General features: G+C 40.0%; 1 protein-coding gene across 1 annotated transcript; it reads right to left on the reverse strand.

The window, feature by feature from the left end:
* Positions 1 to 1321: 1321 nt before the first annotated feature.
* On the reverse strand, positions 1322 to 11849 carry LOC113422496 (uncharacterized). Its single transcript, XM_026683490.2, has 2 exons — positions 11643 to 11849; positions 1322 to 3910 (listed from the first exon to the last, which is right to left on the reverse strand). The coding sequence occupies exons 1-2, from the start codon at positions 11695 to 11697 to the stop codon at positions 2715 to 2717; spliced, it is 1251 nt and encodes a 416-aa protein (XP_026539275.2). The 5' UTR covers positions 11698 to 11849; the 3' UTR covers positions 1322 to 2714.
* Positions 11850 to 17335: the final 5486 nt, after the last annotated feature.

Here is a 17335-nt window from a genome sequence, read left to right on the forward strand (position 1 = left end):
AGCTCAATGAAAAAACATCAAAGTACAATTTTACCTTTACTTCGGATTAAAAAAACACAAAAAACCCAAGGAAAATAATCCAGAAAATAAATTCTACTATGCTTTCCTTGGCTATAGAGTATAAACAAAAAAACACACACCAAGATCCTTAGAAAATCCTTTTGCTTTTCCTCAGAGCAGATGGGAAACTGAAACTCCACGTCATGAGCTGCATGGTAGCAAAAAAACAAAGTTAAGCAAAGTAATTAGCTTTGAGTTTCCTATACCAGATAAAATAAGCTTGATCCATGTTGTGTCCCAAAGGCGCTTTTTTTCAGGAGGCAACTGGATTTTCTTGTTTTTTCTTTGAAGAGGTTTCACTTTTCATCCAAGAAGCTTCTTCAGCTCTGATGACAGAATGGGGAATGGAAGGATTTACATTCCTGACAGACAGCTGTTCATTTGCATCCTTTTAAATGGTTGTTGAAGTACTCCCACACCATTGAAAGAGTGTCCATCCCAAATTGTATAGCTAAGAGATGATTCTCAATTTGGGATGAACACTCTTTGAATAGTGTGGGGGTAGCAATGAATTTCCAGAGAAAAAAATTGCGGACTATAGGAACCAGGAGCCCTACTCAAGTGGCCATAAGGACACTGATAAACCTCCAAGTGGCCTCAACGACCCTCTAAAAGGATGCAAATGACCAGCTGTCTGCAAGGAATGTAAATCCTTCCATTCCCCACTATCCTGTCAGAGCTGAAGAAGCTTCTTGGATGAAAAGCGAAACATCTTCAAAAGAAAAAACAAAAATCCAGTTGCCTCCTGAAAAAGCACCTTTGGGACAACCACGAGTTGGATGACTGAGAATCTCTACAGATTCTTATGTTGTGTTAGTTAATATATAGGTAGTCCTTGACTTACAACCACAATTGGGACTGGAACTTCTATTTTTAACCAATGTAGTTGTTAAATGAATTATGTGACCCCACCCCATTTTACAACCATTTTTGCCAGAGTTGTTATGCAAGTTATGCATTCATTTGGCAAATCTGTCTTCTCCCATTGATTTTACTTGTCAGCAGTCAGCTGGGAAAGTTGCAAAACGGCAGTCACTTTAACACCGGGAACACGGCAACTATGTTAAATAAATGCTTGTTGCCAAGAACCTGAGTTGTAATCACATCACTGTGGGAACGCTGTAATTAGTCATCTTTTATTCAGCACCATTGTAACTTCAGGGACTACCTGGAATAAGATGTCAAGTTGTTAGCTCTTACCAACGATTGTAAACTGGCTATAATGGGAGCCTTCCGAAGTGACATGGCCTCTCTCACAACGCATTTAGTAAACATTCAAAGTTACAGCAGCACTGAAAAAAAGTGGCTTATGGCCATTTTTCACACTTACGACCACTGCATCATCCTTGTGGTCATGTGATCAAAATTTGAGGTGCTTGCCAACTGACTCATATTTATGATGATTGGAGTGTCCCGGGATCACGTGATCCCCTTTTGTGCCCTTCTGACAAGCAAAGTCAATGGAGAAGCCAGAATCACTTAACAACCGGGTTACTAACTTATCAACTGCAGTGATTTGCTTAATTGTGGCAAGAAATGCCGTAAAATGGAAGAAAACTCACTTAACAAATGTATCACTTAACAACAGAAAATTTGGGCTCAATTGTGGTCATAAGTTGAGGACTACCTGTACTGCATAAATTAAAAAGAAAAAACAACAACTGTAATTTGGGGAAGTAGCGCCTTTAAAAGAGGATAAAAGTGGCATCGTGAAGTAAACCGCCCAATTGTGACATTCACTAAGGTGGAAATATGGGTAGTCTCTACTTACAGCCATGTGCCTAGTGACCATTTGAAGTTATGACATGAAAAAATTGACTTGTGACCATTTTTCACAATTATGACTGTTGTAGCATCCCCATGGTCATGTGATCAAAATTTGGAGGCTTGGCAACTGGCATGCATTTAGGACAACTGTAGTGTCCTGGGATCATGTGATCCCTTTTTGCAACTTTCTGACATGCAAAATCAATGGGGAATCCAGATTCAGTTAACCACCTGTCAGGGCTCCGACAAATCCACCCCCATTCAAATCATAAGTCTCTAGCCGCATCTCTCAGAGTAAAAAAATTGATTTATTAGGAATGCCATGTTGGTGTTACCTGGGTAGAGTTGACACTAAGACACATCATTCATTTCCCCCTTGATCCTGGTCTTTCCCCCACCCCCTGGATGTATATTCTCCAATGGAACACATTCATAGCTAAAAGTCATCAATCATGCTCTCCAGTAATATTCTTGTGCGCCAACAGCTTCGGCTGCCTAGCAATTATGTAAAGCATTTTAGGAATGCACTACTTTCCCCCTCTCTTTCTGCTGGCAACTAAAAAGACCAAAGAAGTATTTTTTTAGTTGACACCACCGTGTTACTAACTTACCAACTGCAGTGATTCACTTAACAACTGTGGTGAGCAAGATCATTAAATGGGGCAAAATTCATTTAACTTGTCTTGCTTAGCAACAGTCATTTTGGGATCGATAGTGGTTTTACATCAAGGACTATCTTTGTAAGTTGGAGCACATCAGAAATTGCTTGAATCATTCAACAAAATATGCTATTCTAGGGATCAACCATATTTGGCAACAATTCTGCCTCAGACTGGGAGTAGCCCCCTGGGACTTAAAGGCTAGCCACTGGGCACTGGGGTTACACCCTAGGAGAGTAGCATATTAACACTGGTCCCCAAGTTAAGGACAGAAACCTGCTCTTCCCCTGGGTGGACATGGGCCAGGTGACGGGGAAATTGCTGCTTGTATCGGAAAGTTTTCCCACAGGCCGAGCAGGCGTAAGGCTTCTCCCCTGTATGGATCCTCTGGTGTTTGACCAGTTTGGAGTTGACATAGAAGCCTCGGCCACACTGGGGACACTTGTAGGGTTTTTCCCCGGTGTGGATCCTCTGGTGCTCGATCAGGGACGAGCTTTGGGAGAAGCACTTCCCGCACTCCTCACACCGGTAGGGCCGTTCTCCAGTGTGGACGCGGTTGTGTGAGACAAGGTGGGTCTTCTTCTTGAAGCGCTTCCCGCAGAGTGGGCAGGGGAAGGGCTTTTCCCCCGAGTGTGTGCGCTCATGCTTCAGCAGGTTGGAGCTGAGCGAGAAGCGCTTCCCGCAGAGGGTGCAGCTATACGGTTTCTCGCCGGAGTGGGTGCGCAAGTGCTTCACCAGGTTGGAGGTGCGGCTGAAGGCCTTCCCGCACTCCCGGCAGGGGAAGGGGGTCTCTCCTGTGTGGGTGCGCTGGTGCTCGGTCAGGGCAGAGCTGCGGCTGAAGCCCCGTCCGCATTCGGGACAGGCGAAGGGCTTCTCACCCGTGTGGATCCTCTGATGGCCCATCAGGGTGGAGCTTTGGGAGAATCGTTTTCCGCACACATTGCACACAAAGGGCCTCTCGCCTGTGTGAATTCTCTGGTGCTCAATGAGCACGGAGCTCTGCGAGAAACACTTTCCACACTCCGTGCAGTGGAAGGGCTTGTTCACCACTTTCTGGGGTGTGGAGGGCAGAAGAGGAGGTGGCGGTTCCAGAATTCCCAGGAGGTTGATGAAACCTGGAGGATCCTGGGAAACCTCTTTTGTCCGGCGTCTTCTCACCTGGCTTCTCCACCTCTGGTCTTCCACCTTGGCTTGGTTTTGGCAATCCTCAGCTCTTGAATAGCTATTGGGGACATCAAGCTCTTCCTGCTCTTTCTCACCTGCATTAAGAACACCTCTTGGTCTCCCTTCTCTCTCTAGGCTCTCCAGCATTAATGCTCTCTGCTCCAGGCTCAGAGTGGCTTCTAGGTCCTGCTTCTCTAGCCTTCCTTCTGGTGCTTCCTTCTTGAGATCTTCCATCTCAAGAAGACTTCCAACCCCAACACCTGCAGAGAGTAGGAAAAAAGAGTACAGGTAGTTCTCAACTTGCAACATTCATTTAGCAACTGTTCGAAATTACAACGGCACAGAACAAAGTGACTTACGACCAGTTTTCACACTAAATAATAATTGCAGCATCCCCATGGTCACGTGCAAGGGTGGAATTCTACTGGTTCTGACCAGTTCTATAGAAACCCTTGTTAACTTTCTAAGCAGTTCGGAGAACCGGTAGTTAGAAGCAATCTCCTTTTGTTTTTTTCCACCCTTATTACATTCTTGCCAGAACGCCTAGACTTCTTATCTCCGGATCTTCTGAGGCTTGACTTTCTTAAAGGGGAAGGGTTGTTTTAAGATTTTTACACTGCTGTTGGGAGAAAATGCTTCCCTGGACAATCAGCACTTTGAAGAAATAATTGAATAATGAAGCAGAGCTGTCAGAAAGAAGCTTTTAATGACAGGAAACCAAGATGAATGACATTCAGCAAGGCAGCTAGAAAGTTTGACATTCAAACGTGAGTTTATAAACCCTTTCTGAGTTTTGGTCTAAAACTGGTTTTTGGTGAAGGTTAATTCTGTGCTTGGTGACATTTAATCCTATGTTTATTGATGGGATAATTTTCCCTATTCAGCTTCAACAAACAATAGCTACAGTTGTGATTTAATTATTTGTATTGTGTTTGAATTTTTCCCTGCCTCGTAGTTTCTTTTTCTATCGGGGGTGGGGTGTCTTCCTTCACTGCTTTAGTGGTATCTGGCACTGTCCTTTTGGGGTGTACTTCCAAGAGGCAGGATGTAAGCTTGGCACTGATTTTTTTTATTGCCTTTCTGGGGGGGCATGTGACCTTTCCTTAAATCTGGATGGTTTCCTGAGGATATCTTGTGAGGTGAGTGAGACCAGCTGGTGTATTTAATTGGTGCAAATGGATCTAAGGATTGTTTTCCCCGGGTGTGCTTTTTCTGGAGAGCTTAAATGACCTCTCTGCTAAAGGGTTTCACTTTATGAGCAAGAGTTGGCTGCTGATAGTTATCATTGCATTTTAACTATTTTAATTCCTCAAGGTGCTCTGGCACCCTGCCTCATCTGTAACTCCGGCTTGCAGGTATTTTTAATCTAATGATTGATATTTAGGGCAGCTTTTTGCAAGCAAAGAAGCTTTTTGTATTTTTGTACAGGTAATCCTTGACTTACAACAATTCATTTAGTGACCATTCAAAGGTACAATGGCACTGAAAAAAGTGACTTATGACCATTTTCACGCTTATGACCATTGCAGCATCCCCACTGTCATGAGAGGCCAGGTGAGGAGAAAGGACATGAGTGATGTCGTTGGCCATGCCCACCTAGTCACATGACCACCAAGCTACACCTGCCAACTAAGCCACACCCACAGAACCAGCTGTTAAAAAAATGAATCCCACCTCTGGTGATGTGATCAAAATTCGGACGCTAGGCAACTGCCATGTACAGGTAGTCCTAAACTTAGGACCACAATTAAGCCCAAAATTTATGTTACAAAGTGAGAAATTTGTTAAGTGAATTTTGCCTCATTTTATGACTTATCAGTTGTTAAGTGAATCATTGCAGTTGTTAAATTAATAATATGGTTGTTAAGTGAATCTGCTTCCCCATTGATTTTCCTTGTCAGAAGGTCACAAAAGTGGATCACACGACCCCAGGACACTGCAACCATCATAAATGTAAGTCAGTTGCCAAGCATCCAAATGTAAATCACGTAACTGTGGGAATGCTGCCATGGTCATAAGTGTGATAAATGGTCATCAGTCACTTTTTTTAATGCCATTGTAACTTTGAACGGTCACTAAACAAACTGTTGTAAGTCAAAGACTACCTGTATTTATGTCAGTTGCACTGTCCTGGAGTCATGTGATCCCATTTATAACTCTGTCAGCTGGCTTCTGACATGCAAAGTCAATGGGGAAGCCAGGTTGGCTTAGTGACTGCATGATTCACTTAACAACTGCACACATTCCTTTAACAACTGCGGCAAAAAGGTCATAAAATGAGGCAAAAACTCACTTAACATCTGTCTTGCTGTTGTAAGTCAAGGGCTACCGGTATATAGATATCACTTTCTCCTAACTGGAGCCATTTTTTGCAGGGAAAATAACCTCGTATCCAAAACAGGTGTCTATGATGTACTTGCTGCCTTGACACACAGGGAGCTTGCCATTCAAATCTTCCACTCCAGTATTCATTGGCCAAATCCCACAGTGTTCCTAAATAGGGGCCTATTTGGGAGGAGGGTAGACTGAGGCCTCTCTTTTTAAGATGCAAGGAATGCTAGAACAACCTTCAGAAAGCTGTTGTCCCCAGATATGATTGGCTGCATTTCCAGTATGGCTAGTGGCTCAGATGCCTGAAGATTATGGAAGTTGTATCTGTGGAGTCCTTGGTGCTCTTTGAGCTTGGTGGCTTTCTTACAGAGAAATTCATTACAAATTTCATTAAAATCAATGAAATTTCATTTCATTATCAGTGCCCTCATAGCAGAGTTCCAATATCTGAGGGGTTGCCAAAATAAGCGTGGGTCAATCTATTCTTCAAAGCACCTGAAGGCAGATTAAGAAGCAATGGATGGAAACTAATCAAGGAAAAAAACCAACCTACAACTAAGGAGAAATTTCCTGACAGCTACAGCAATTAATCAGTGGAACAACTTGCCTCCAGAAGTTGTAAGTGCTCCAACACTGGAGGTTTCTAAGCAGAGATTGGACAACCATTTGTCTGAAATGGTACAAGATTTCCTGCTTGAGCATGGGATTAGACTAGAAGAACTCCAAGGTCCCTTCCAACTGTTATTCTGCACCAATGATGTTATCTAAGTAGGTAATTAAATGTCTGCAAGAAAACACCAAGAGAGCATTTAAGGACCACACAGTTCAACTTCCGGTTGCTCGTTGTCGGAGCGGAATCTGCAATTGTGCAGTTTCACTCCGAGCTCACTTGTTGGAGGGTCCCGATTGCGATTGGAACCACCCTAAAGGGGTGGTGAAGAAAGGGGGAATTGCTTGGAGGGTTGAGGGGAGCTGCATCTCCCCTCCCTGACAAGAAAAACCCCTTCTGAAGACAAGTTGCAGCGGTGGTCTAAAATGGCCACCATGAAGACGGGAAGCAGTCTGGGAAACTAAGACTGTGCTGGAACAGTGAAGTAGTGAGCAGAATGTGAACCAGGCGAAAAACATGGACTTTAAGGTACCCAGGAATTAAGAAACAAAGAACTATTTAGGAGGAAAGTGTGTAGAGGCAGCAACCAGAGAGAGTGGGAAGGAAATTGAAATTTATAAAATTGGCTTGAACTATTGCAACCAATTAACTTGGAGGAGAAAATTCAGAGGAAAATATTTGACCACAAAAGGCTTGGAAATTAAGTTGGATAACTATTGGACTTTTGGCACTAAATAGGGATAAGTAAATGCTGGAATTGAATGTGTTGAAAAGAAATAACGGCTAATAATTGAAATTAGTGAATTTAACAAAAGTTATATAATAAAAAAAAGGAAAGAGTGAAAGAAAGAGTGTAATGTGGAAACAGAACTAAGAGCACCACCTAATGGTACAGGAAAAATTTCCGCGACTCTTTCAAAAGTGCTTGGTCTTTTTAAAAAATTGGACTTTGGAACTTAAAAGAAAATAAGAGAAACTCCATTATAATAAAATGAAATAAAAATCCTGAAAAGTGATACCAGAATATTACAAGGGGAAAGATACTTGAAAAAACTGTTTTTGGAACCATCCAATGACTTTGGGGAAAAGTTGGAAAAGGACCTAACAGAAGATCTGGAAACAAAGACTTATGAACATTGATTGTTGAAAATTAAATACAGAAGATGCTGGTTGAAATAACATACTGGATTTTTGGATTGGGTACATTTATTAAGGAAGAAGGGGAAAAAAGGAGCAGGCACAATGGGGGAATTATTTGTTGAAATAAGACTGGATTTATAAGATATGAAGGAAATGATAAGTGAGTCTGGAAATGTGCAGCAATATATTACAGAAACTAGAATTGGCGATTCGGCTTGAAGAAGAACAAAGAGAACCAAAGGGGGAGGAATTAAACAAAGAGGAAACCGGTTCTGAAGATCAAGTGGAGCAACGACCATTTAAGCAGGGCGAAAAAAGATTAAAAATTAAAAATTTGTGGTTTGATGTGACAATGAAAGGGGGAATGGTTTGGAAAATGAAACAAAGGAAAGGGAAAAAGCAGAAGAGGGAAGTATAGAAGAAATATCGAGAGAGGGAGGGGGATAAAATAAATAATTGGAATGAAAAATGGAGGGAAATAATAATGGGAAAAAAGGGAATTAAGAGAAAGGACCAGAAAATAAAGAGAAACAGGAAGCAGACAAGAATGAAAATTTTTTTTTACATTGTTAAGAGGATGAGAGACAGTGGTGGGATTCAAATATTTTTGACACCAGTTCGGTGGGTGTGGGTTGGTGGGCCCCGCTTTGCGCTCGTGCACACGCTTTGCGTGCACGTGCACGCCAAACGCGCACTTGGTGCAGGTGCAGAGGCATTCTGATTCGCCTCCTGCAAGCCTGCACGATCCTGGTCACTTCAGCAGCTGCCGTGTTGGCACTCTTCTGTGGCACGCAAAGCGGCTGCACTTCAAATTCAGAGGGTGGGAGCCCGGATGGGCAGGTGGGCCCAACAGCAGAGCAGCAGAGAAAACTGGTTTAGTCTCTGCTGCTCATCGCTACTACCAGCTTGTCAGAACCAGGCCGAACCGGTAGAATGCCACCACTGATGAGAGATAATGGGTAAAAAAGGATAGGGAAGGAGATTCCGCAAGGTAATCTGTTGTGATATATAAGAATAAGTATTGAAAATAGATAAGATTGGAACTGATATTGTTTTTTTCCCTCTTTCTTTTCTTCTTCTTTTTAAGGATTATCCTTGTATTAGATATGGAATTTAATGAAATAAATATGGAAATGGGAATTAACAATAAGAATATTATATGTTAATTGATAATCATCAATGTATAAAACTATGGGGATCATTATGGAAATATTAATATCAGTATCTATAATTAATTGATTAGACTAATATTTTTGCAATGTATAAATATAAGGTGATTGAGAAAATACTATGCGGAAGTTGATTTAAAACATGTGTATATCTGATATGTAGTAGATAGGAAAATATTATTATTAAAGTAGAATGAAGGTGGTAAGCTCGAATTATCAACTAAATGGGAGAAGTTTTAGAACTAATAGAATAAGGATTGGTAAAATTGCACATACGACAGATAAAGGTAATATCGGTAATGAATATAGAAATGAGACAAGAATTTTAGATAATATTGTAAAGTAAGATATGAGACTATCCTAAGAAAAATGAAATAAGATATGAACTGAAATTGGATAAAATAAGCTTAATGAACTTAATATCAATAAGTAATAATGTGATATGGAATTGAATAAATAAGATGAATAAGTAACTATGGTCATGTTTGTATTGAGATGTAAAAACCTGGAACCACACTGCTTGCCAAAAGAGAGGGTTTTTTAATTTAAAAAATAAAAAATAAAAGAAGAAATTGAATAATGAAATTATCATATATGTTTAGATAATATGATGATTGGCACTAGAAGAAAGTATTGAAATATTGAATGATTAGACAATGAAGGATTATAATTTAATGCAAATATATGTATCAAGTGATATGATTAATGTTATTATTTTTGTTTGCACTAAAATATATGATGCATAGATGCCACACTGTTTATATATTGTTGTGTATATGCAGATTAAAATAAAAAATAACCTTGATTTTCAAAAAAAGGACCATACAGTTCAATCCTGGGCTACAAATATTCTTGTCAAGTTTCCAAAAGATGAAACGCATTCAAAAAGAAATATGCAAAGTCCATATTCCAAAACAAATTTATTTTATTTAGGTAAGCATCAAATTGGCAAAGTCTGTTGTAATTCCGGATCTGACACAAACCGGAATTACATCACATAATATTAATATTAGAAACAACCCACAAAAGTCACATTCCTCAATAAAAGGAAATCAACATTGCTTGATGTCTTCAAATTCCACATCCAGTTCTCAGCAGGGAAAGTCTCTGTTCCCACGGGAAGGAAAATCATTTAATCAAGACAATCCTCACTATCTATTCCATCCTCCCACTTTAAGAATGTGGCAAGCCCCAAACCCCTCCTCCTTACACAAGTAAAGAGAAAGGAAAGGAATATATGATTAGAATATAGAGCTGAATAAAATGGCTACACATGTCAATTTTGGGCTCGACAATTCTCTTCTATTGCTCCCATAATCTTTTTACAAATCTACATATTTTTGTCAATTGTAGAAAGCACAAGGCTGCAGACTGTCAGACAGGGAATCTTGTAACTAAGAATCCAATGTAGGAATTCTTCATTAGGAGCAGAAAATAGAATTACGGAAGGTACATCTCAACATGGCAGATTGTTCTACAGCAGGGGTGTCAAACTGGTGGCCTGTGGGCCGGATGTGTCACGTGTAGGCCATGACCACCCCAGCTCCATGAATGGGGAAAATATTGCAATACATCACGCAATATGATGCCGCAAGTTTGACACCCGTGTTCTACAGTAAACAGAAGTCAGTGTGTGGCATCATTTTGCTACCATCTTATATTAGCCAATCTAATTTTTTGGGCCTGTACAACAGAGTGAACCGCTGCATTTCATGCCAGGCTGACATGTCATGTTGTGGCTCAGTGCATCATGCTATCAAGAGCTATGAAATTCAGGTAATCTGTAGCTGAACGCAGCTGCCACCTGGCCTTAAGATGTTGATTGGGCCGGTTGAAAGCGAATGCAAGATGAGCACTGAGCCTGCAGAATTTAATTTATGGGGCTTGGAAAAAAAGCATTTAGTATAGCAATTAAACAAGCAGATGCTAAGAACCATTCCTGAATCTTTTTAGCATAGTGCAGCAACAGGGATAGGTTTCAAAAGAAAAATTTGCAAATTTTGAAGAGCTGCATCTTTGCAATTCCAGGCATGGACCCTTGGGCAACGAAACAATCTACTTAAATGTTTTCCTGTGTTCAGGTTTTCTAACTGGCCAATTGCTCTTCCACTGTGGTACAAAGACAGTATAAAGAAAGAATTCTAACCCCACACCAAGAGTATAAATTAAAAATATATTATAAATTAATTAATCTGCTGCCTGTCGCCTTTGTTTAAAACACTCAAATTTTAAAATACCCCTTCCATCTCCATTGTTTCATTTCCTCATTTCTCAATACTCCCCAAAATGCCTTCCTGAAGTTCCTGTCAACTATAGAGTTTAAAACCTCCTAGATAACACTGAGATGCATATTATTCTGATTTCCACTTTCCCGGCTTTTTCAAGACTGCATCAAGTTTTCAAGCTGCACATAACCAGCCCGAAGAATAGAGTCCATATTAAATATAATAATAATAATAATAATAATAATAATAATAATAATAATAATAATAATAATAATAATAATAATAATAATAATAATAATAATAATAATAATAATAATAATAATCTTGCATAATTGAGATACTAATAAATTGCACCAGCCTGCTCGGAGTTTTTGCCTTGCAAAAACAAGATAGGTGCTCTTAAAACATCTGTTATTTTCAGACGTTACGATTTCGTCTAAAATGAGCAGCTTCTGGCTGTTTTCTCCGCTCCTCTTCCAATGGCTTCAGGCTCATTAGATGAGATCTTTCTTCCTACCTTTGTCTCTGGATTCCTCCCTTTCCTCCGTCCCTCCTAAAGGCTCCTCTTCCATCTTAAGACCGCCCTCGTATCCTAGAAAATGGATTTTGCGAAATCCTTACACTTTTGCTTTTCGTTTCCTAAGGCGCAATCAAGAGCAGTTGCAAAACACCAGGCAGTTATAACAATCCTGCGGCTTGCAAATTGGTTATGCCTACAGAAGGATAAGAGGGAACCCAGTGATGACGTCATATCCTTGAAGTTCACATGATGCAGGGGGGAATTAGAGAGGGACGGGGGAGAATCTTGGGGGGCAGTTGCTAGGATACCAAAGGATACCAAGATAAGGACTTAAGGGGGAGGGGTGAAATGAGGACTTTACTTCAGTTACATTACAAAGGATGAGAACAGCTCCCCCCTCCACCCTTTTTTTCCTTTTCTTTTCATACAACTGGCAGAAATTCAACAGAAGAATTTACATGGCACAGCTTCGTGGAGGAAATCTGCCTACCTCCATACCCTGCCTGTTTTTGCAGCTTTCAGGAACAAAGTATCGAAAAATAAATGTGTCCTTTTAGAATGTGGTGGAATTTTAAGAATCTGCAGAATCTTAAAAGTTTTGGAGACTTTAATGTGTCTTGCTTGAATAGAGGAATGGACAGACCCAAATCTCTGCACTGCATGGCACAGAAGGGTATCAATAAAGGAGAATATTTGTAACTCAGGGTTGCTTTTATTTAGTATCTCTGACTATCACTGAGTGTTGTATCTTATAATTTACGATGATTGCATTTTATGATTATGATCATGATTTATGACTTGTTGCTTTTATGTACATGGAGAGCTTCTGCACCAGAGACAAATTCATTGTGTGTCCATTCACACTTGGCCAATTAAAAATATTCTTCTCTTCTCTTCTCTTCTCTTCTCTTCTCTTCTCTTCTCTTCTCTACTCTACTCTACTCTACTCTACTCTACTCTACTCTACTCTGCTTCTATTCTATTCTATTCTATTCTATTCTATTCTATTCTATTCTATTCCGATTCCGATTCCGATTCCGATTCCGATTCCGATTCCGATTCCGATTCCTACTCTTTCCTTGGTGCTATCTGAGCTTGGTTGTTTTGTTGCAGACATTTCATTACCGAAACTAAATAACACTACAGTTGCACTGGTGATGTAACCTTGTTTGGATAATGAAATGTCTGCAACAAAACAACCAAGCTCAGAGAATACCAAGGACCTCTCAAGGAAGAAGAGTTCTGGAGTTTTTGTTTTTTCTTGAACAGTTGCTGTTCCACAGTTGTAGACAGCTCATTCATTACTGGTAAAATGCTGGTTCAAAATATCCAACACCCTTATTCGCCTATGAATTATTATTTTTTTAAAAAATATCCTAGTGCAGGGGTGTCAAACACAAGGATCCAGCCCACAGGGCCGGCCTGGAAATAGTAGAGGACTGGTATGCGGTGCCTTTGCTAGCAAAAACAGGGCACAGCAGGGCTACCTGTGCCCTGTTTGCAGACTGGATGGCCTCCTGCAGTACTCTGCCAGTGAAAATGGGATGTAGGGGGGCCTTCCAAGCCAAAAACAGGCCCCATTTTGGCCCGTGGAGTGGTGCAGGAGGCGTTCATCCCATCTGCCATCAGTCCCGTCACCACTCCCCATGCCAGCCCACAGTGGACAACTACAATATTGATCCACCCCTTGAAGAAATCCAGTTTGATACCCCTGTCCCAGTATGTAAGTTTGTCCTAGTGTATAAGTTTGCTATAAACCTCTGGAACAATTACTTTGTAGTAGCATATACCAACTTATTGATATGATTGTCCCTTCTTTCCAGGCTGGGTTCCACACCAGGGGAAGCTTATTTTTATTTATTTATTTTATTTATTTATTTGATTTCTCAATCACTTACAAGATAATAGGTATAAGTATAAACATGAGTAAGAATACAGAAAATAGGTACGAATAAATAAATAAATTAGGACAGGGACAGGAGGCACGATGGTGCACTTATGCACTCCCCTTACAGACCTCTTAGGAATGGGGTGAGGTCAATAATGGATAGTTTGAGGTTAAAGGAGTGGGGGTTTAAGGATGTAGCTATAGAGTCATGTAGTGGATTCCAGGCATTGTCCACTCTGTTGCTGAAGTTGTACTTTCTGCAATCAAGTTTGGAGCAGTTAACATTGAGTTTGTATCTGTTGTGTGCTCTTGTATTGTTGCGGTTGAAGCTGATGTAATCATTGACTGGTAGGACATTGTAGCAGATAATTTTGTGTACTACGCTTAAGTCCAACCATAGGCGGCATAGTTCAAGATTGTCCAAGCCCAAAATTTCAAGTCTGGTGATATAGGGTATTCTGTTGCAAGCAGAAGAGTGTAGTACTCTTCTCATGAAATACTTCTGGACTCGCTCAATTGTATTAATGTCCGATATACAGTGCGGATTCCAGACAGATGAGCTGCAAATTAGTTTTGGTTCTTCATTTATCAAAGCCAGTTTCCAAAAAGTACAAGAACCTGTAACCGGCTCTCAGATTTATCAATTTATCAGGTTATTAATACACATTGATTAATACACATTGGTCAATAAGATGTTGTATACTGTATCATCACATATAACTACAATTTATGTTGACCTCCCACCATTTTATATAAAATTGGCATGATAAAATTGGCACCTTATTTCGTTGTTCTCAGGTTCTGAGTACAATGACAATAAATGTATCTTATCTTATAAATTTATCTTATCTTATAAAATAAGGCCAGTAGTTCCATTATGAAATGAAAAGATAAAAGTTATCTTTGATGAGTTGCACAAAGCATATAAATAAATGAAGCAATAATCCCATTTGCAACCCTATAGATTACAATGGGTTATTATATTGCAATGTATTATAATAACACATTGCAATCCACTTAATTAAAAAAAGGAAATCTGTACCTTGCAAAAGGTTGCTCCAAAACTCTTTTTATGCCTTATACTGTTTAGGTTCAAGGCTAGAAAGTGGGAGACTGTGAGTTCAAGTCCTGCCTTAACCATGAAAACCAGCTGGGTGACTTTAGGCCAGTCACTCTCAGCCCATCCCAACCGCACAGGATTGTTGTTGTGAGGAAAATAGAAGGAGGAAGATGTGCTGGATATGTTCACTGCCTTATTTGTAAAAATAATAAAGGTGGGATACAAATACATAGATAAATAATATAAATATTGTAATTCTGGCTTATTGTAAGCCAGTTTCTGGGAGATGACACAACTTGTTGAGATTGAGACACACTGGTTTATATCACAATAATATAAATAGCAGCTATTGCTGGTACTGATTTTTCGGAGTGCTTACCTAAAATGTCAACTAATAATGTGATAATATTGTCCTTTTATAAAACCAGATTGCCCAGTTGACAGCACAGTAATATCTAGGTTAGGGTTGTTTATTTATTAATGGAATTTCTCCCCTCCCGCCCCCTGGAAAATGAATTTACTCAAGGCAGCTTCAGGGACCAACATTTTCTAAACAGTCCTTGTTTGGCCCCCTCCCATTTAGCTTCTGGTAGATGGGGACCCTCAGCAGTGGCTCCCTAATTATAGGTAGTCCTCAACTTACAATGGTTTGTTTAATGACTGTTTGAAATTATAACGGCATCAAAAAAATTGAAATATAACCATTTTTCACACGTATGATTGTTGCAGCATAGCCATGGTAACATGATCAAAATTTAGAAATTTGGCATCTGACTCATATTTATGATGGTTGTAGTGCCCCAGGGTCATGTGATCAACTTTTGGGACCTTCTGATAAGCAAAATCAATGGGCAAACCAGATTCACTTAACAACCATGTTACTAACTTAACAACTGCAGTGATTCATTTAAAAACTGTGGCAGAAAAATCATAAAATGGAACAAGCCTCATTTAACAACTGTCTCAAATAGAAGTTTTGGGCTGAATTGTGGTTGTAAGTAGAGGACTGCCTGTACTTTGGTAGGATGAGTAGAAACCCAAGTAATGTTCAAAAATGCTAAACAGTATTTCAAGGAAGTAGACATAATATACAAGTCAATTCTTGAACATTTTTATTTAGTTTTACCTCTATTACAATGACTATAGTTGATCAGAATGTTAAAGGTGAATAATTCTTTTTTTGATCTGATTCAATAATTAAAACAAACGCTGCTATTTTCCAATGTATGTAATCTTTCAAATCTTTCTTCAATGCCAAGTAATTGTTTCAACCCATTGTCTTCTGTTTTCTAACAACTATAATGATTCTAAGGCACACTGGACTTATAACAAACACCTCCAGTTAAAGTTCTTTCTGTTATTGGGTTTGTTTGGGTGAGATGTTTCATTGCCCATCATCAGTGCTGGTGGGAATGGCTTTGTGCTGTCCAGACAGTTTATAGGTAATAGGAATTGAGATAGTTAGTTAGGAATTGAGAGCTGTCCCCTTAAGGGAATGCATCATGGTAAATGTAGTTAAGGTATTCTGGGAAATGTAGTCCATGTCATGTGGCCACATCTGTAATCCTGATTGGTCACTGAATTGACCCTTGGTGGGTTGGGGGAGGTTTCTTCTCTCTGGCTCAGACCCCAACAGCATGCTGGCATCTCTCCCCTTTGCTCCACTATTATGGGATGAAAGATCACAATCCTTTTACACCAGAAAGTCAGCTATGCAAAGAGTTGGACATTGAGATGAATCTCGATGTAACTGTAAGTTATATTGAGGATGCCTGATGAACCAATAAAAAGACTTTGTATGGATGCTTTGTGGAGTTATCTATCTGCCCTTATACATTCAGTCAGTAATTATAAAGAACAGAATAGTAAAAGGATGGTGATCTCTTCAAATTCCCAAGACAAGTAAAGGGATGGTGCTTATCTGGACTCCCTCAGTATAAAGACCATGAGGACAGAATAGGCTTGTTCTGTCAGTATTGCAATAGTCTTTGAGATTTTTGGTTGGACTATTGTCAGAGGTGGGATTCAAAATTTTTTACTACCGGTTCTGTGGGCATGGCTTGTGGGTATGGTGTGGCTTGGTGGGCATGGCTTGGTGGGCATGGCAGGGGAAGGATACTGTAAAATCTTCATTCCCACCCCACTCCTGGGGGAAGGTTACTGCAAAATTCCATTCCTTCCCCACCCTATTAACCTGCTTTCCAGCTTCGTTTTCCTGTGCAGGGCAACAAAAGAAGACCCAACCGATCAGCTGGGACTCGGGGGGCAGAGAATAGATGGGGGCAGGGCCAGTCAGAGGTGGTATTTGCTGGTTCTCCGAGCTACTCAAAATTTCCATTACTGGTTCTCCAGAACTGGTTAGAACCTGCAGAATGCCACCTCTTGTTTGACAGGAATTTGCTGACCTCTTGAGTATAAGTCTGATATTAATATTGGTGTTAATCTATGCTTATCTGGGTATTGATTGCTGGTGGAAAGGTGTTTTGGTCTTTTTCTTCCTTTTTTTTTTTTGCTTGTTGGTTGTCTCTTTTGCAGTATGTAAATGTTGTTGACACCTATCTGCCCATTGATGGCTAATTTGTCAGCATGCCAGGCTTCAAGGAATTAGCTAGGTTTTTTTGGATTTGGCTGGGCCTAAGATGATCAAAATTTCCCATTTGAAACTATAGTTAAATCTGTCCATACTTTGCAAAATTAAAGTTTTCATCACGTGTTCTGACTGCTAACTGGTGCCAAGGGATG

Source organism: Notechis scutatus, chromosome Z (genome assembly GCF_049901735.1).
Source record: "Notechis scutatus isolate UNSWTSFEM ecotype Mainland chromosome Z, rNotScu1.2, whole genome shotgun sequence".
Taxonomy (NCBI): Eukaryota; Metazoa; Chordata; class Lepidosauria; order Squamata; family Elapidae; genus Notechis; species Notechis scutatus.